Source organism: Podospora pseudopauciseta, chromosome 1 (genome assembly GCF_035222475.1).
Source record: "Podospora pseudopauciseta strain CBS 411.78 chromosome 1, whole genome shotgun sequence".
Taxonomy (NCBI): Eukaryota; Fungi; Ascomycota; class Sordariomycetes; order Sordariales; family Podosporaceae; genus Podospora; species Podospora pseudopauciseta.
In genome coordinates this window covers 8118534-8138166 of record NC_085892.1, presented here as the reverse complement: position 1 = coordinate 8138166, position 19633 = coordinate 8118534, and the positions used below count along the sequence as shown (strand labels likewise).

The following is a 19633-nucleotide window of genomic DNA, read 5'->3' as shown; positions in this document are numbered from 1 at the left end:
TGGGGCTTTGCTTCCCCAGACCCAACATGTGGCACCGAACGGAGAGTGGAGTGATAGGGGAGATATCCTTCATTTTGTGGTCGATTTTATGGACATGAAGTGGTCATGGTCGCGGACAGCACTGTCGAGGCCGATGGAGATGGGCACCACGGGCCAGGTCAAAAGCCATCTCGGCCACCATGAGCAAGTCGCCCCCAAGGCCTTCATGGGCCACATTCTTGCACCCGTTCCTCAGGGGTACGCGTAAAATAGTGGCAAAAGGATGCGCTGCTGTGCGACAAACATCGTCTTCCAAAATATAGGAGGCTGTCACCAACGGACAGCTGGGAGCATCAGGCAGGCAGGCAGGCAGTCGGCGGTTCACGTTCCGTGACGGAAACTTTGCCGACTCTGAAGTCTGAGACGAAAACGAGAAACCCCGCCAGAAAAGATCCCGATGGCCTCTTCGGATTCAAGGGTAGAATATCGACCTCCATTTAGAGGTCATTAAGGTTTTGCGGGGTCGAATACGCACATAATCTGCAGCTTTGTCTTTGGTATAATGTGGTCTGAAAATGGGAGCGATCTTCTGGATCAGCAGCTATGTCGATGAGGCGCACACACCACGTTGCAATGTTTTATACTTTAACCAGACTTCCCGGACACCAGAATCGAATATACACACTCCCGTCGCAGGAGAGAGCCACACCAGAAGGAGCATGAAGTTGCCGGTTGCTAGAGACCGATTTCCTTCATGGATATCATAACCACCGGTAGGGAAACCCCTGCGCGTCTTCCTCGCACGACAATCTGGCCGCAGTTGGACCAACGGTGATCGGCCCCCCTTAAATGTGGGCGTTTGCCGCCCTGCGCCTGCTCCCCGCGGGGTATATCTGGAAGTGGAAGGCACGAAGGGCAAAGATGATGAAATTTTGCTCAAAATCCTCAAAAACCCGGATGTGCAATCTGCTCTCAAACACCGAGCTCATGCCCCAAAAGATCTAGTTTCCGATCTTGCAAATTTGCTAGGTATGCCGACCTAGTAGGGAACTCGGTCCAGACTCTCCAGGACTCTCCAGGTTTGCAACTACACAGAAGCGGCATAAAAAGTGGCCCGGGGTAATCGTAGCAAAATTCCTGCACTGCAGGATTCGAGGTTGTGCTTCGCAAGTCTGATCCTGTCAGAATCGGATACAATCCAGACAGATGGTGATGATTGAGACCAGGGGATATGTTTTGTTTTTTCCCCACTGGGAACTTAACAGATTCAATACACGAATATCATAGAAAGCACTGTATTATCTCAGAACTTGATAAAACATCGTTTGGTGTTGCGACACATGCTGGCGTCGATCGAGTCATGTTAAGGCTTTGGACGGCACGATCCTATCAACCCTAACAATGCAACATGATCGTACGCTTGTCGATGGAGTTTCTCAGGGGGAGCAGTGGTGAATTTCGTCAAGGTCTCCACCCGCTGTTAGCGTCGTTTCAGACAGGCGGGGGTTACCGCCGTTGTGTCCATTGGCTCTCCCAATCTCTGGGCACCCAGGTTAGCCCCGGTAATTGCAAGCTACCCCGCCAAGTCCTGCAAGGCACTCCTCAGGAACAGCGATTTGATTGGCTCTAGACTTTGGGCCAGAAGGGTCTCGAGGAGTGCGGCTATCAAACCGAGGGCTCGATGAACGGCCCTGATCAGAAACATGGGACGACAGCTCCCTGTGTTTTGGAGCCAATTGTCTAGTTGACGTGACACCACCTGAGAAGACCGAGAAACCCAGCGACCCAGCCGGCAGCCTGGAAAGGCATCACAGGATATCCGCTGCTGCTGCGTTGCGCGGTTGTGGATGTAGTTCGAGTATAATAGAATTGGACTTCGCACTGCAATTTTCCTGTTCCAAACGTCAACGACCGCTGACGCTATCGTCTGGTAAAGAAACCTACCTTGTGAGCAAAACCCAACTTCACATCTGGACACACACCTGAAAACCAACCCTTGGTGCCGTTGATGCATCAACCCCTCCCCTGGTCCGCTTGTTTGCTTGAGAACTGCGGCGTGGTCGTGATATTTCCACTCCGTCCGCCCCGCATTCAAGAAAATTAAGGTGACGTCTGAAGGGGGCCAAGAAGCCGGGACCAGCACCCTGGATTCTGATCCCCTCAACCTGACGCTCCAGCTTGGGCCCCACCCGTTGCCGGCTGCTAAGAACACCACCCTTCCTTTCTCGATTCTCACCTTTCAACTCTTCACCTTTTCTTCTCTGGTGTGACCCGTGGACTGCATCCTTCCCACAACCATTTCCTCACCTTCTCTTCTTCCCCCAACACTCCTTTTGAAGTTTTACTTCAGTCCACTCCTTACCAACTGTTCGCCATCTCTGGTCTCTCGACTTTTTCGACTTTTGTGCCCTGCTCGATTTGGCGACTTTCCACTCCTTCCCAAACCAAAACATCAACACCTCTCTTGACGGCGGCGCTGTCGTTTGGTGTTAGGGCGACCTCGGAATCCTGTGGCTACTGCGGTACTCGTGAACCCTGGTTGTGGACGACGACAAGTATCGTCACGCATTCTTTTCTCGTCACTCCTTCCACTAGCAGTTTCCTCGACGGACCGGTGCGGCAAGTCAAAAGACGTCATCTCGATCCAGCTCAGCGGACCGACGACTGTCTCACAACAGCGAACGATCCCATCGACATCCTTGAAGGATCAAGCAACGACAGCAGTGCTGCCCTCAACCTAGCTCTGCGTACATAACTCCCCATCTCAGACCCATCCCCTCACGACCAATCCATCATTCAGACCCGAACTATCATCACTCTAGGTACGTCTGCTGGTTGGAACGTCTCTGATGCCCACGTGGGCCGTGTCTCATGCATCACAATCATATTGTTGTTTTGAAAGTTGGGTGACGGGAGTCCCCTCTGGCTATCTGCTCTCACCAATCTGACTCAACCTTGCTAATGCATATCAGACCGCGAGACTAATGTTCTAGACAGACACGCCGATTTCACAAATATGAAGTCCTCAGCGATGCTCGCCGCCTGCGGCGCTATTCTGGCTGCTGCCAGCCCCATCCTCCAGGAGCGTCGCCTTATTGTTCACAGTAAGGTCATCATTGAATGGGTTACCGTCACTGTCACCGAAGGCGAGCAGCCCACTCCGGCTGTGTTCAGCGTGGCTCGTCGCCCCGCTCAGCGCACCACTACTACTACCATCGCGACCACCACGTCTGCCGCCCCCCCCCCGCCACCTCCTCCCCCTCCGGCTCCCAGCACGAGCGCTGCTCCTGAGCCGGTGGTTGTTGTTGAGCCTGCTCCGGAGCCCGAGCCTGCTACAAAGGCCCCTCCTCCCGTTGTGGAAGCCCCTGCCCCCGTGGTTGAGTCCCCGGCCCCCGTCGTCGAGGCTCCTGCTCCCGTCGTCGAAGCCCCCGCCCCTGCCGTGTCTACTCAAGCCCCCGCTCCGGCCCCAGCTCCGGCCCCAGCTCCGGCCCCAGCTCCGGCCCCAGCTCCAGTGAAGGTCGAGGCCTCCAGTGACTATCAGAAGGCTGTTCTTGAGAGCCACAATGTGCACCGTTTTAACCACTCCGCTGGTGCTCTCGAGTGGGGACAACAGTATGCCGACTCTGCCAAGGTTCTTGCCCAACGTTGCAAATTTGAGCACGACACGTAAGTAGAATAGGTTTCCGACGTTGGATCATGGTTCTAACTGTTTTGCAGGAGCATCAACGGTGGTGGCTACGGCCAAAATCTTGCCATGTGGGCCGCATCTGCTAACGTTGACAAAGTCGACCCAGCTGCTGCTGCTGCTCGCGCCATCTCTAATGGCTGGTACAATGACGAGCTTGAGCTTTTCCCTGCCAGCGAATATGGCCGTGCCAACCCTAGCGCCCAGGCTCAAGCCACCTTCTCCAAGTGGGGGCACTTCACCCAGCTTGTCTGGAAGGACTCCAAACAGGTTGGCTGCTTCACCGCTCGCTGCCCTGTCGGCACGCTTGTCTCCAACATGGAGTCTCTGTACACTGTCTGCAATTATTTCCCTGTTGGTACGTTTCAAAATAGCCATTTATCCACAACTACTTGTGTCCCACCGAACTAACCTTTTGTACGTGTAGGAAACATGGGCGGAGCTTACGGCAAGAATGTGCTGCCTCCCCTTGGCCAGCCCATCTCCATCGCAGCCTAAGTGTAGGCACAACTGATCGTTAACGAAGACGACGTAACTATGTAGAATACTCGGGACGGCCCGGGCCGTTTATCTTTTCGCTTCTTTCTGTGTATACAACCGTCTTTTGTTGTACACATTGCACTTATTCCACTGTTACCGCTCGATCCTGGTGAACTTGGTATCTATGTTGGCTGAGAAGGGAGGATGGGTCGCACGGTTACCTGTCAACCCAGCTCGAGCTAGAGAAAAGCCTTGGCAACCGGTCCGCCGTACTATTCGGCTTCATTTCTAGATCCCTTGCGAAATCACGTTCCGTCATCACAGCGATGTCAACCTCTGGCCAAAAACCAGCGATGAGCTACGAGACTTACGACACGACAATGGGCAGCACAAGGAAGGGAATGAGGAGTGTGAAAATTAGTCCTTGATGACTTGGAATATGGGGCGCATGTTTTTCCATTTGCTTCGTCTGCCGAGGAAGAGTATTCCTCGGTTGTAGCTTTGCGGTTGATTTTTCTGATTTTAGGAGTTTACATTGTCTTCCTTCATGTGGGAATAGTTTGTTGTCTTTGTTGGTGCTTACTGCTCGGGGAAGTTTATTCAATTCTTGATACGGGATTTGGCCTTGTTACCTTCATCGCGGCTGGTGCCTCCTCAATGGCTTCACACGGATGATGCTATTTATAGGGTTCATGGATGGCGGTGTTATCATGCTTTTGGGTACTTCATGTATCATACGTATACAGATACCGAATGTTATATGAGATGTTTATATTTTGAATCAGGATGTTGGTTTCCTGTCAAGTATGGGCTTGTGGAATCATGACGACAGCTGATGCCGAGGGTCTTCTTTTTGGGTCGACGGTAACGCTTAGATGTGGGACGGTGGAGTGGTAGTCAAGATGGATATCACACGTCCTCCAGATATACTGAGGATGACAACCCTATTGTTGACTTGAACACTACAGATTTGTAGCACAAAATGTTCAGGATGATAACCCCGACAGTCTCAATATGCCGTTGATCTTCCTCCCGTCAGGTGGGGCTCGGCAACGGGCAAGCCGCATCCCGTCATATCCCTGCTCGTGTTAGCCGGCCGGAAGCTCCCCGGCGCATCGGTTTGAGGGCCACTCCACAGGACAGCTTCCGTGTCCAGCAACCCAACCTTCCCCAAGAAGGCTTCTCTGACGACCTGGCTTATCATCATCTATGTTTCCAGACTTCGAAGCCAGCCTATAGTAACTTGCTTCATCAAACTTTCTCGTGAATATTGATTTCCGATCTGGACCCATAACCCGACTGCAAGATCTTGAGTCACAGCTATCGACCTACCCCGCAACGAATCAAGCCGGCCTTAGTTCACCAAGCAGCTGGTCATCGATCTGGTCCCAACTTACTTATAACCACCCGCCCGCCTTGAGACTTGAGAAGGTCATTTGAACAGTGTCATCGGGAGGAATTTTGTCAGTCTCTTCAAGATGATGAGCGCACAGCTCCAGCAGCAGCAATCGGCGGCAGACGGAGCCGCCCCGCCAGCGTTAGGAAACCAGTCGCTGGGCTCCGATGAACTCCCACCTGTACGGAACCGCGCCTCAGAAAGCAAGAGCCCATATGTTTCCCTTCATGCCGACACACCTGTAGCTTGGCAACCTATGAGCGAGGAAACTCTGGCCCGAGCCAAGGCCGAAAATAAACCCATCTACATGCATATTGGATTTCTGGCTGATCACCGTAAGCTGTTCTCCGCTGTTGCTTTCAATAACAACAAAAGCTGACCGTATACCACTCCAAGTTTGCCACATAACAACCCGGGACATATTTCACAACCCCACAGTTGCCGCCTTCCTCAACGAGCACTTTGTCCCGATCATCGTGGACCGGGAGGAGCGACCAGACCTCGATGCAATATACCAAAACTACAGCGTTGCTGTCAACAGCATCAGTGGCTGGCCGTTACACCTATTTTTCACTCCCGATCTCGAGCCCTTCTTCGCGAATGCCTATTTACCTGCGCCTGGTACTGTTGGGGAGGATGGGGAGGCATGCGACCTGCTCACCATTTTGCAAAGTAATCATCGACTGTGGGTCGAGAAGGAGCAAAAGTGCCGGGAGGAGGCTGCGAAGGAGCTCGAAGGTCTAGAAAAGTTTGTTCAGGAAGGCGCTTTGCCACTTGCTCGCGCTCCCAACGCCACAGCAACGTCCGATTCGGATATTGAGGTGGACCTGGACCACGTTGAGCTTGCTGTAAGCCGTATAGCAAAACTTTTCGATCCTGTGCATGGCGGTTTTGGCCAGCCTGGGGAGCCAAAGTTTCCTAACCCGGCGCGGCTGTCCTTCTTGCTCCGGCTCAGAGAATGTCCTGATACAGTACGCGATGTCATTGGAGGAGACGAGGATGTTGAGAGGGCGACAAAGATGGCGCTTCAGACGTTGAGCAAGATGAAGAACAGTGGTTTAAGAGACCACATCGGTGAAGGGTTCATGCGGATGAGTTCCACCAGCGACTGGAACATGCCCCATTTTGAGAAGATGGTGGGCGATAACGCCCTACTGTTGGGGGTTTATCTTGACGCCTGGCTTGGAAACAGAAAAGGAACGCAACTAACCAACCAAGACGAGTTCGCCGATGTTGTGTTGGGTCTGGCCGACTACCTGATCAGTCCCGCAATTCAGCAAGAAAATGGGGGCTTTATTTCAAGCGAGGCGGCGTACTCATACTATCGCAAGGGCGAGCAGCACATGACAAACGGGACATTTTACCTTTGGACTCATAGGGAGTTTGACGAGGTTCTGGGACCAGAAGCCAGCAATATCGCTGCCGCATATTGGAATGTACAAGAGGATGGCAATGTACCCCAAGAGCGGGATCCCTCCGATGAGTTTCTTAACCAAAACATTCTTTCCGCCGGTAACGGTGTTCATGAGCTCTCGACTCAACATGGTCTTCCGGTTGAGGAGATACATCGGATCATTGCATCTTCAAAGAAGAAGTTGCTTGCTCATAGGGACAAGGAACGCGTACGACCACCCAGAGATACGAAAATCATTGCTGGAGTCAACGGCATGGTCATCTCAGCACTATCCCGGTCACAAGCGGCGGCGGAGGCTGTTGGCCATTCCAAAAGCGCGGAGTATATCAAACGCGCTGAAAAGGCAGCCCAGTTTATCTTTGACAGTTTGTGGTTAAATGATATCAACACCGAAGGCCCAAACGGTGGGCAGCACAAAGTACTGCACCGCTATTGGAACAATGGGCCGAGCGAGACGCTTGCCTTTGCTGATGATTATGCCTTTTTGATTGAGGGTCTTTTGGATCTGTACGAAGCAACACTCAGTAAGCGGTGGCTAAATTGGGCCCAGGATCTTCAAGGTGAGTCGATCCCCTAATGTTTCAAAATGACGACAGTGGAGAGCTGGTTGCTAACGCACCGGACCAGAGGCACAAAACCGGCTATTTTATGACTCGCCATCGGCAGTGAACGGTACCCCAAGCCGACGCGCCGCTGGCTCTGGCGGTTTCTATTCAACTGAGCTGCAGACCATCAGCAGCAACATCCCACGCTTGAAGAGTGCCATGGACATTCTGATCCCCTCGGTCAACGCCGTCTCGGCCTCCAACCTCTACAGACTGGGCTCCATCTTTGCGGAGCAGCGCTATAAGCAGATTGCGTTAGAAACGATCAAGGCTTTCGACCCCGAGCTCATGGAGCATCACTGGATACACCAGAGCCTCCTGGCAAATGTCATAACAGCGAAACTGGGAGTGGAAGAGGTCCGGATAGAGAATCAAGACCTTGCTCAGTCACAGCTGGCTGAGCTACGCTTGAGAGCGAGAGGTCGCGCAAGGGTTCTTGTCGAGGCTAAATAGTCATACCTGGCGATGCCTGCCAAGTTGAAGTCGTAAGAAGCAGACATGGTTATATATCGACGGTCCAGGACCTGATTAGGGATATATGAATCGGGCACTGGCACGCTTGGGCAGTGGGCGAATGAAACGCATGGGAAGGTAGCTTTTGAGTGTGTCGGGACTCTTGTATCAAAGCGGTCATGTATTTATAGTTGGCAGCTGTTTAGTAGTAGCATGGGTGTTGAATTAAGTGGTACGTGTAGATGCTGAATTTAGTGTTTTCTCCCTAACTCACAATGGCTGTTTTGAGTGTTTCGCTTTTTCATGCTGTGGTCAGGTGTCGAAACAGAGATTCTTATGCCGAGAACTGCTGAAGAGGCCCTAATCTCATGACATAAAGCATGTGCCTGGCTTTGCAGGTTTACGCAGGTGAGGTTGGAGCATCAGAGGGCCAACATGAAGCATTCTCTCTACATGTGCAGACATGATCCCAACACTGTGCGGCAAATGATAGCTCCAAGGCCTCTCGGCTATCGCCATACAATGCTCAAGCACCTGTGAAAGAACCATCACCCATCATTCAGGACCTATTAGAGATATGTTGAGACCCTGACACCAAATAAGACAGCGTTCTCCTCTACTCCTCTGTGTGGGAGGCCCCCATCTCCGTCAGATACACTCGATGAACTACCATGAAGCGCATCTTTTTGGTGAAGATAAAAACCCATTCATGACCACGGGGACCGCAATGCTTGGAGCAGACAGACGGCCAATGCTTCTGGCTCAAAACATCAGTCACGAATATATCTCGACAGAGATATTCTGTCCATATCGAAAACAGGGGGTATCTAAATCTTCTTGTTCCAAAACAAGGGGTGACATAATCCATATTAACGCCCCCCCCCCTTCCCTCCCTCTCTTAACCGGAGCTAGATAGACATGTACACGACCATTTCTAACAACGACACACAATGAATGGGAAAAGAAGTGAAGAAAAAAGAGGCTGACCCCTTGAGTGTTTGTTGTTGTCATGTAGGAATGCGAATGTTATTAATACTGTATGTAGCTGGCAAATCGGCAAAAGGATCATTTGCCTGTGCCGCTCTTCCTGTTCATCAGGCCTTGGAAGAAGGCCTGCAGGTTTTCGGTATCCATTTGGGCGTTTGCTTCGGCGCCCACCTCATCTGTTGGGCTGCCTGGCTCGGAGGTGCCGTATGCTTGACGGTCCTGGACACAAATGTTAGTCTCCTGTGGTATGATTAGAGTTCAAAATTTTCACCGGGGTGCTCACCTTGAGCCTCTGAACCATGTCATCCGCGTCTACTTGGATACCGCCCATGTTGAACTGCACCGGGCCAATATGCTCCAACACTTTGGCTTCTGTCGGCCGAGTATACGGGTCCAGCGCCCCCTCATCCTCCTCAATCTTCTTGAAGGGTTTATTTCTGGAGCTGCCAAAGTCTTGACCAAAGGTCTCGTCGTGCTGTTTCTTGAAGGTCTCGAGCTGCTTGAGCTGTTTGCCGAGGAAGGCTTGGGTGTCCTCGCTCTTTACTTCAAGCTCGGTCGAGTGAGTGTCGCGCCCCGCCAGCTGGAGGGCGTCCATTGTGGGATCCTGCACCGACAGCTCGTATAGCCTGACTGTCGAGCCCTGGGGTTCTTCGTCGTCCTCTTCTTCCTGGTCGTGAACAGCTTCACCGCTTTCGCCATTGGGCTCGCCATTTGACGTGTTGCCGTTTGATTGAGGATGTGGGAATGGCTGATCGAGGTCGGCGGTCCAGGCATTGCTGACACGTTCCACGTCGAAACCTTCTCGTAGTACACGGATCTTACCCCACGAGTCCCAGTTGGGGGGGACTACAATCTTGTCCCTGTCGATGACATTGTGCTTTAGTGGTTGCTTCTTCAGAAGTGAGTGGATGCCAAGGCTTGAATGAATCAAGCTTGGGAGTTGCGAGGGTAAAGAGGGGGTGGTGTAAATCAGAGAAGCGCCATCTGTGGAACCACATTAGCATTGTGACGATTGTTTTCTCTGGAAAATAGGGGCAGCATACGCCTAAGCAATACTGTCCGCATGAACTGTAACACAACATCAAACTCCTCCTCCTTCCAACTTTGTGTTTTTTCAAGGTATTCCATTTTTTCGGCCTACCGAGGCTGAGGTTAGCTACTGCGAAAAAGGAGGCAATTCCATGGGATGTTACATTTTGAGCGACAACGCATAGTGGGATACCCAGTGCGTCCTCCCACTCGCCAGGACCTGGGGGTAAAGCAACACCATCATCCGCGACTGGCAAGGCCGTTGTGCCGTCGAGGTTGGTCCCGCCACCCCTACCGCGGTCGCGCCACGACAACATCACTTCCTCCATTGCTGCCATACACTCATGGCTTAACGAGATCAGAACAGTCCTGAGTAACAAAATCCACTCCCGCAACTGGCGCATCCATTTCCACGGCTGAGACCAATCCAGTAATATTACAATCAGGGTATTGGGTATCGTCTGAGGCGTCAGAAGCGGCTTGAGAAGAGACGCGAAGCTCGGCGAGGGGTTTGTAAGAGTGTACAGAGATATGCGAGCCAAGGTGTCTTCCTGGTCGGCATCAAGAACGTCGTAGTAGGTATACCCCAGTGCAAAGCTGTTTGCGACTGGGGGCATTCGAGATGCGTTTCGATCAAGGGTTCGGCGTAGCTCGTTGTTGGAGAGGGATTCGAAGAACTCTCGCTGGGAGTCGACAGTACCTCCTAGTAAAATAATATTCTTTTCTGGCAGTCGCTTTGCGCTGGCTACCCCGTCCAGCATGGAGCTCCAGAGATCCTTCTTCTCCGCCTTCTCGCCATTCTTGCCATCTGATCCTGACCCAACAGAGGCTGTCGTGTAAGACGAGTACCGGTTTGTATTCCCGGCCATGGCTGCGCCTGTTCAGGACGAGCTCACCGTGTTGCTTGAATGGGATGTTGTCGTCGCTGGAGTCGCATTTGCGTGTTCAGGGATTCGTGGTGTTTGGGCTCGAAGTTAAAGGTCGCAAGGCGAGACACTCGATAACCGTCCGCCGGCGCCGCTATGTCGATTGATCGTTCCGTTTGCTGGTCACCCTGAAAACGCTCCCCTCCAGCAGGTGTTGACTTCAGTAGAGCTCAAATGCGGGCCGTAAATTCCCCGAAACATTCGCGGACGTCGTTGGGAGACGCGACTGGCGGCGTTTGCCCAATGCCAGACAGAGTTGCAAGCCAGTACAGCCAGTGGACCCTGACTGCAGGGGGTTCGGGCGGTGGACATCTTTGTCTCGTTGAACCCTAACCCCTGCTCCCCCGCTACACCCTTTTGCTGCATAGTCTTCACGGCGGGCTTTTGCCCAACTGTGCGCTCCCCTTTCCGAGTGACTCCGATGACTCTTCAAAAGATATATAGTGCACTGTCACAGTTCCGAACTCGGTATCACACCTCCAGAGAGGCTTATCTATTTTCTTCGAGAGAGAAATACAATGTTATTGCAGGTCTTGGGACCAAAACGGCCTTGGCTGCAGTGGGATCTATGTAAATAGGCGAGCTTCCCCAGGCTAATGGAACCTTCCGGCATCCACCTGGTCTTTACCTGCAGCAGCTCCGCCACTGATCACCTAGCGCATTCCCCACTCTCTCGGGTCATCCTCCGTGAAAGGCTGCCATCGTCATTCATCCAACTGTATTACACCGATTGCCTACAAATAGACAACGTTTTTGCGCTTGAACATCTACAGCCAACTATACGCAACGGTCACCACCAGTTTGATCCGACATTGATAACAGGCACAATGGCGAGCACAGCCAAGTATACGCCTGCTGCGCAGGAAGATCCCGATGCGCACCTCTACACGCAGCCGCCTCCGTCGTACCAGGCTGAAAGCAGCTCGGCGCAAGACAATGCTGCCCTCTTTGGCGGCGCCCCTCGCAGCAGCGAAGACAACATCCCCGATGACTTCAAGGTGGGCATACTCCTGCGCTTATTCTGTATCAACAGCTTGACCTAACAGCGCTTCTCTAGTTCGGAGGTTCCGTTGCCGAAGCTACCCTCGAGATCCGCAACCAGTTCATCCGCAAAGTCTACACCATTCTTACTGTCCAAATACTCGCAACAACCCTCGTGAGCTCCCTAAGCTTCATGAGCGATGGCTACAGAAATTGGATTCAGAATAACCCCACCGTTCTCTGGCTGTCTCTCTTTGGCTCCATGGGTTTCATGATCCTCACCTACTGGAAACGTCACTCATATCCTACCAATCTGCTCTTCCTCTCCGGCTTCACACTTCTTGAAGCCTACACCATCTCCGTCATTGTCTCTTTCTACGACTCTTCTATCGTACTCAACGCAGTCGTGCTCACCGGCGGCATCTTCATCTTCTTGACGGCCTTCGCTTGTCAGTCCAAGTACGACTTCACTTCATGGATGCCATATCTCTTTGGCGCTCTTTGGGGCTTGGTCCTCTTCGGGTTTATGTCCTTCTTCCTTCCTCACACCAGCACCACTGAGCTCATCTACGGTCTGTTGGCCGCGTTGATCTTCAGCGGCTACATCCTCGTGGACACACAGCTCGTTATGAGGAAGCACCATGTCGAGGAGGAGATCGCTGCCGCTTTGAGTTTGTATCTTGACATTATCAACCTGTTCTTGGCCATTTTGCGGATTCTGAACAGCCAGAACAATAACTAAGTTTGGCGGCGGTTAAAGAAGTGGTCGTGGTGAATGGGCGAAGGAAGGTTGAGAATGACGGACGATAAGGTACGATATGGGATCAAGAGACGAGCGTGGTATGACAGGGCGGAGGTCGTTTTGTATTATTGATGTTTGCTTCCCTCTTTGTTTTTTTTTTTTGTTTTTTTTTTTTTTGGCTTTGGGATGACTCGACCTGATGGGATTACTATTCTTGGTTTCGGCAGGAGTTAATAAATGGACGGCCCGTTATGACTATGGGCTTGCTTCATCTATAGTGTTTGGTTTCGAATGATCATTTAAAATGTGATTGATGTAGGCCGTTTGCCATAGCGTAGAATGTGTTGAGGAAATCGTTTCCTTGGGCCCAGCAAAGCATCAGCTTCCACCAACCCCACTAAACTCGATCAATTTATTTCAGATTTGCCTCCGCGAGGTTTCTATTCACACCACACCTTCTTGTCACTGAAACTAAGAGCTGAAAGACGCGCCAAGCCACACGCGAAGGAAGTCGCCGTTGATTCCTTGTCCGTTAGTTGTTGCACTTTAGTATATCTTGCCGACCTTCGTCGCCATCCGCGACAAATCACCCTGGCACGCCGCTCTTTTTTCTGGAGGCTTTGGCAGATGGCGAGAAAGGGGGGACCAAAGTTTTATGCTGTTCGCGTCGGCAAAAAGCCCGGTGTTTACACCAGCTGGGATGAGGCCAGGGACCAAGTCACCGGCTTTGGCGGCGCAATTCGTGAGATTCTCTTCCTTCATGATGCATACCTTACACTGACTGGCCTTCATAGACAAAAGCTTTCCCACCCGCAAGGAAGCACAGGATTGGCTCAACGCGGGCCGCTCTTCTTCAAACATGACAAACCAGCAGGCTAGCAGCAGCAGCCAACCTTTCCGACGGGGACCTGATCAACCAACACCACAAACCACGAATCTCATCCGACGTGGCTCTGATCATTCCTCGCCTCAAACCAGCTATCCTGGTCGAACCAACCGCAATGATCCTGCTCCGGCCCGCGACAACTCCCCATCACCACCAGCACCACCACCAGCATTCCCTCGCTATCCCATCATAAACACCGTCACCAACAACATCGTCCTCCCCAAAAAGAACCCAGTCCCCCCAACCTCAACCGCCACCAGAGAGCCCCCCGCCAAAAGAGCCAGACCCAACCCCGACCCAAACGAACTGATCGTAGTCTACACCGACGGCGCCGCCCCCGGCAACGGCAAAAGGCACGCCACAGCCGGGATAGGAGTCTACTTCGGCGCCGGCGACCCCAGGAACATCTCCAAACGCCTCCCGGGCCCCTTGCAAACCAACCAGCGCGCCGAGCTCATGGCCGTCCTTCTCGCGCTTCAGGCTTTTGACCCCGCCGAGTCGGTGGAGATCAGAACGGACAGTCAATACTCCATCGACTGCGTGACAAAGTGGTATCGGGGATGGGTCAGAAACGGGTGGCTGTCGGCAAAGGGCGCGGCGGTTAAGAACGACGATATCATCAAGCCTATTCGGGCTCTGATTGACGAGAGGGATGCCGCCGGGGCGAGGACAACGTTTACCAAGGTGGCGGGACATTCGGGGGACCCGGGGAACGATGCGGCTGATCGCTTGGCCGTTCTCGGGGCTCAGCTGCCTGTAGTTGAAAGCCGCTTGCGGAGGTGAAGAGGTTGAGGTGTTTGGCGGATTGGGCATTGGTTTTCTCGTATTTGTAAATCACACACAGCGAAGAGGGGTGGATAGTCAGCGTTGTTAAGAGAGTACAAATCGTCGAGATGAAAACTTAATTTAGGTGATATCTGCATTAGAAGTCCAATAGTAGAAAAAAAGGAAAATAAAGCGAGTCAGATAGTAAGTGGCCGACTCAGGGTATAACCAGCAAGCTGATGCTGACAGACGTGACGGAAAGAACAACAGCCTGGCCACCTCCCAATGAACCCTCCCTCCTTTGCATTACGGGGCCCATGCTTCCGTTGCCTCACCCCCTGGTTATGGCGTCGGCTGGAACCAAAAAGAGAACTACCAAATCTTGACCTCGTCACCTAATCTGATATCCAGCCGACACCATCTATCCCTTCCCTTGATGACTTCCGCGTGAACCCTGTGCCCTTTCCGCCAGCCTATCACGCACCCCTTTTCCAGTCGCTCTTCGTCACTGCCATTGCGGGCGTGCTCCATCGTCCTCTGTTTCTCGTCACATTCATGGCCTTGGGCTGGAGCTAGTATCGTCTTGGTAAAAAAAAGAAATTGCAGAAGCAGCGGGGGGGGGAATATTTTGTCTCTAAACACAACAGAAGAACCAACGCCTGCACAGAAAGATCAGGTCGCCTAGAAAGTTTCGAAGTTTCGCCATATCGGTATGACAGCCGTGAAACTTCGATAACCTGATACCATCATGGGGTTTACTCTGGGTTGCCATTGGGCTCCGAGTGGTTGGAAGGAGTCCCTTGTTGGGCGGCAGCCGCAGCGGCAGCCTCGCGCTGCATCCGGGCCTCGATCTCGCGGAGCTGGGATTCGCGGGCCAGGAGCTCCTGGCGCTTCTCGTTGATCTCGCGTTGAACCTTGACCTCGATTTCGCGGAGCTTCTCCTCCTCACGGCGCAGCTGTTCCTCCTTGAGGCGAACAGACTGTGACGCAAGGTCCTCAGGGTTCATCGAAGAGTCGCTGCAGTTGATTAGTATGTATCTCACCACAAAAGCATACGCATTAACTTACACCCCAGCACCACCCTCGACGCTCTTACTGAGCTTCTCGGTACGGTAGTTTTCGTAGAGGAAATCGTGGGTGATTTCCTTCAAGTCAGCAAGGTGGCTGTGGAGAAGCGCGGACCGGATAGCCAGGAAATCGGAGTGACGCGGGTTGTCAACCTCGACGACACCCCAAGGGTACTGGCGGGCGCGAACCTGGCGACCTCCGATCTCGATGATGTCTTCCGATCCGACAATAGCGAATGGCATAAGACCTCTGAGCTCGGCGTTCTCCTCCACTGTGTCCTCATCGTCCTCCTCAATATCGTAAGGAAAGTTGTAAACGGGAATACGGTAGTGTTCGATATCCTCCATCACAAGCTTCTTCGTCTCTGCGAGTTCGGCGGGAGTAAGCGAGTCGGCCCGGCCAATAACGGGGATGACGTTGACCCTGGGGGCAAGGCGCTTCATGAGCTCGATATCAAGCTCGCGGAGGCTAGCGCGTATGTTAGCAGGGTATTCAGGCCCAAGTTGAGAGCAGAGGATAAATTACCCATGGCCGGTCGGGGTGATGAAGTAAAGCATGGCGTGGATGCGGTTGTCTCTGAAACGGGGATTACGCTTGATACGCGACTCCTCCGCAAGAATGTCATCGTATTGCCTCTCCAAGTACCCAACGATCTCGGCAAAGCTGTTTGTACCCAACCAGTTAGCACGCGGTCTTGTCTTGTCTGCCACGGGCTTTGGAGCACCTACCTGGCCTCATTGTCAATCTGGTCGCCAAAGCCCGGTGTGTCGACGATGGTAAGAGAAATGCGCGTTCCCTCCTCATCCAACTCAAGCTCTATCCACTGTTAGATGCTGGCTTATCCGTGCCTCAGGTTCTCGTCCTGAGGGGGGGAGGGGTTGCATACCGACGGTGACGGGCTTGATCTTGACGCCATCCTCGACGTGCGCAGTAGACGGGTCATCCGATTCCTTGTGGCCAAGGACGGGCTTGCCGCAGAGGGTGTTGACAAAGGTAGTACGGCCTAGAAGAATCACCGGCGCAGTCAGCCACACGTGCGCGCAAGAGCATGGCCAAACATGACGGCCTTGTAGCTGATGTTTGTTTACTTACCAGTTCCCGAGGCACCGCAGACCATCAGGCAGAACTGGATACCCTTCTTGACGTTCTTCTTTCGGCGGATCATCTTCTGCTCAATGCCAAACAACGTGTTGTTAGCTCCAACCATAGCTGTGAAGTTATGCAGGTTCGGTGTAAACGGGTGTTTTGAGGTCTGCCACACGTGCGAAATGCGGGTTGCGGAGAGCTGTGTTGCGGGCGAAGGATGCGAAGGGTTATGGGCTTCACTGAGGAAGCTGGATGGACAGGGAAAGGCAGACGTACGGCTGGAGAAGACATGATATTGGTGTGGAGTCGCGACTTGTATGGAAACACGGGTAAAACTAGCGCCGACCTTCGACAGAGCGCTCAACAGGCAATCAAGAATAGAATTAATAGACGATTGGGCGTATCCAGGCACCAAAAAGGCGGACTCTCGAATGAATGCTTGTGTAGAATCAACAAGCGTCGTCGGAGTCGAGGAATGGGACGACGGCGAGGATGATCACGGTTCGGGTTGGGAAAAGGAGAAGGGCCGGGATGGGCATCGAGGCGGAAAATGCCAATTTCACAAAATTGTTGCGGGTGCTACCGCAGCAGGAGCCCAGGAGTTTCAGCACGGAGCACTTCTGGCTCTGGCAGTGAGTGAGAACCACCGCCCACTAACAGCCAGAGCTGTCAACCCAGCACAGGAGCAGTAATGACCAGCCGCCCCAGCCCGCAAATCTCAGGGGTTGCCCGTTCATGACATGGCGCTAGCCCTGTCTGGGAAAGGCGCGCTCCAAATCCCCAGGTGGAAGCGCCCCTTCCTCGGGACTCCCAGATTCCCCACCCGGACATTTCATAGGCAGGCAACAGCTGGGAACGGCTGGCAAGGCCTCGTGTCTCGATTTCACCCAGTCCTGTTGTCTCAATGGTCTCAGCATCAGCGATTGCGTTGTTGGCGCAGTTGGAGTTGAAGCTGGTGACTGTCTTTGAGACTGCAAAACTCACTTCTGCGTTCCAGCTCTCCGCCAATGGTGAATTTTGGACAGGACAGGAAACAGGAAGCTTTTGTGCAGACTTGGGTCAACCTCGCCTGTTAAAAGATCGTATAAGTGGCCGCTGCCAGGCGTGGCTCTCTGGAACTCCTTCATCCAACAACCTCAGGAGCAGCCGGAGTGCAGCTGACACACTCAAAGCGCCAAGCCCAACCTGTTTACGGATAGCAACAACAACACCTCGTCATCCATCTATCTCGACGTTGTCAGTTGCCGTTTGTTTTTCTTATCTCGTTTTCGTAATCAAGCTTTGACCGGCACTGCATCCGCTCATATTTGTCCCATCCTGCTCGGCACCGACCTTCATCAGCAACCACCCCCCGGCATCGGTTCGGGGCAATCGGGACTGTCATGAATACTCGACCGCCTCTCGAGACAACCAGCCTTCCACTGGTTCTCTCGATAACATTTAATGACGATTGCAGCTGTTTTGCTGTCGGGCTGAATACAGGGTTTCGGAGTAAGTGCTTTACCTGTGTCTTGAGAGTCGTTGAGCTACCCATCAACTGTGCTCCACCCATTTCTCGACTCTCCTGTAACACAAGAAGATGATGGCACTCCCTCTGAACTCGACCATTGGACTTGACTACTTTGTGCAACAGCGCTAACAATGACAAGTCTTCAGCTCGGAAACATGCACGCAGACCACAGCACGCGGTATGTCTTTCCTTATCAGTCTTGCGTGTGCGTTTCTTGACCCTTTGAAGACTGACTATGAGCCTGAGCAGAATTCAACGCGGGTGTTGGGCTGGTTCAGATGATGGGCAAGGCTAACTATCTGGGCATCGTCGGTGGGGGTAGGAAGCCAAAGTTTGCTGCCAACAAGCTGATCCTCTGGGACGAGGGTAGGAGCAAGTCCGCTCTCGATATCAGCGCGTTGACACCTGTGAGGGGCACTCAGTTGTCTAAGGAACGGATAGTCGTGGTGCTACAGAACAGTGTCCGGCTATACAAGTTTGCCAAACCGCCTTCGTTCATCACAGCCTACGAGACGGCCAACAATCCACTGGGGCTTTGCCGCATGTCATCCAGAATCATCGCATTCCCAGGCCGAAGTGCCGGGCAGGTGCAAGTGGTTGAGATTGCTACGTCAAACGTGAGCATCATCCCGGCCCACGCAGCGGCCATTCGAGCCCTTCAGCTGAGTTTGGATGGCGAGCTTATAGCAACTGCTAGCGAGACCGTAAGTGGCTTTTAATTTTCAAGGCATTGGCTGCGGTGTTCGCTTGCTAACTTGGAACATAGGGAACGCTGATTCGAGTATTCTCAACCAGGACCTGCGCCAAGATAGCTGAACTTCGCAGAGGAATCGATCCGGCAGCTATCTTTTCTCTTGCGTTCAACCCATCTGGGACTATGCTCGCTTGCACATCGGACAAGTCCACTCTACATGTCTTCGACATGCCGAAAGGAAAGAGATTGGGTGGCCAGGGTGAGGACGGGGCGCCGGAAACAGCGAATGATCAAGGGAAATGGGGGATTTTGTCCAAGATCCCTTTAATGCCTCGATTCGTCAAGGATGCTTATTCCTTTGCCACACACCCCTTCGAGGCGGGTGATGAACCCTCTAGTGCGAACCAGCTTCTCACAGAGAGCTCAACACTTGGGACTATGAGGCTGCCAAAAGGGGTTATTGGTTGGCTTGACGACACTTCGCTGCTGGTAGTTGGAGCTGGCACTGACGCTCGTTGGGAAAAGTTTATCATCAAGGATGAGGGAGGGGGCAAACGTTCTCTAGCAAAGGCGGGCTGGAAGAGATATCTCGCGGACTAGGAGGGGACTACTCGACGTATTGACCTTTTGGCGCGGCGTTAGTGTGGGTGGCATTGCTTGTTTAGGGGGTATGGTTTACATGGAATTATGGGAAGGGGGCAGGTTATCAGCGGCAGGAATTTGGGCTCAACAGCAGGCGTTTATTTGGCATTTTACTTGATGGCATCATTCTCCAGCAAACATTAGCGGCTGGTTCAATGTGTAGTTTTGTATTAACATGGCTTGGGTATCTTTATCAACTCGTTGCACTTCTTCAATGACCAACACACTTGGGTCTCCTGTCAGTATCCAGGGCTCCATTCAATCTCTACTTCAATGACCACCACACTTGGGTTTTCTTTCAGCAT

The 19633-nt window shown here is 52.7% G+C and overlaps 7 protein-coding genes across 7 annotated transcripts; 5 read left to right on the top strand and 2 right to left on the bottom strand.

The window, feature by feature from the left end:
- Nucleotides 1-2995: 2995 nt before the first annotated feature.
- On the top strand, nt 2996-4162 carry QC763_122270 (uncharacterized protein; the record flags this gene model as incomplete). Its single annotated transcript, XM_062908791.1, has 3 exons — nt 2996-3645; nt 3697-4022; nt 4092-4162. The coding sequence occupies 3 exons, from the start codon at nt 2996-2998 to the stop codon at nt 4160-4162; spliced, it is 1047 nt and encodes a 348-aa protein (XP_062771942.1).
- A 1460-nt stretch (nt 4163-5622) lies between these two features.
- QC763_122260 (uncharacterized protein) lies at nt 5623-8356 on the top strand (the record flags this gene model as incomplete). The annotated part of the gene is made up of 3 exons (XM_062908790.1): nt 5623-5875; nt 5937-7514; nt 7582-8356. 3 exons carry the CDS (start codon nt 5623-5625, stop codon nt 8010-8012), a joined length of 2262 nt encoding a protein of 753 aa, XP_062771941.1. The 3' UTR covers nt 8013-8356.
- A 106-nt stretch (nt 8357-8462) lies between these two features.
- Nucleotides 8463-11454, bottom strand: QC763_122250 (uncharacterized protein). The gene is made up of 4 exons (XM_062908789.1): nt 10193-11454; nt 10043-10136; nt 9283-9983; nt 8463-9218 (listed from the first exon to the last, which is right to left on the bottom strand). The coding sequence occupies exons 1-4, from the start codon at nt 10895-10897 to the stop codon at nt 9078-9080; spliced, it is 1641 nt and encodes a 546-aa protein (XP_062771940.1). The 5' UTR covers nt 10898-11454; the 3' UTR covers nt 8463-9077.
- Nucleotides 11455-11550: 96 nt separating this feature from the next.
- Nucleotides 11551-12677, top strand: QC763_122240 (uncharacterized protein; the record flags this gene model as incomplete). The annotated part of the gene is made up of 2 exons (XM_062908788.1): nt 11551-11952; nt 12012-12677. 2 exons carry the CDS (start codon nt 11551-11553, stop codon nt 12675-12677), a joined length of 1068 nt encoding a protein of 355 aa, XP_062771939.1.
- A 565-nt stretch (nt 12678-13242) lies between these two features.
- QC763_122230 (uncharacterized protein) lies at nt 13243-14362 on the top strand. Its single transcript, XM_062908787.1, has 2 exons — nt 13243-13419; nt 13472-14362. The coding sequence occupies exons 1-2, from the start codon at nt 13305-13307 to the stop codon at nt 14344-14346; spliced, it is 990 nt and encodes a 329-aa protein (XP_062771938.1). The 5' UTR covers nt 13243-13304; the 3' UTR covers nt 14347-14362.
- Nucleotides 14363-14412: 50 nt separating this feature from the next.
- CDC11 (Cell division control protein 11) lies at nt 14413-17198 on the bottom strand. Its single transcript, XM_062908786.1, has 7 exons — nt 16759-17198; nt 16489-16564; nt 16283-16399; nt 16125-16212; nt 15922-16059; nt 15397-15864; nt 14413-15345 (listed from the first exon to the last, which is right to left on the bottom strand). The coding sequence occupies exons 1-7, from the start codon at nt 16771-16773 to the stop codon at nt 15084-15086; spliced, it is 1164 nt and encodes a 387-aa protein (XP_062771937.1). The 5' UTR covers nt 16774-17198; the 3' UTR covers nt 14413-15083.
- Nucleotides 17079-19579, top strand: HSV2 (Phosphatidylinositol 3,5-bisphosphate-binding protein). Its single transcript, XM_062908785.1, has 4 exons — nt 17079-17973; nt 18132-18170; nt 18242-18696; nt 18759-19579. The coding sequence occupies exons 1-4, from the start codon at nt 17865-17867 to the stop codon at nt 19284-19286; spliced, it is 1131 nt and encodes a 376-aa protein (XP_062771936.1). The 5' UTR covers nt 17079-17864; the 3' UTR covers nt 19287-19579.
- The last annotated feature ends 54 nt before the right edge of the window (nt 19580-19633 follow it).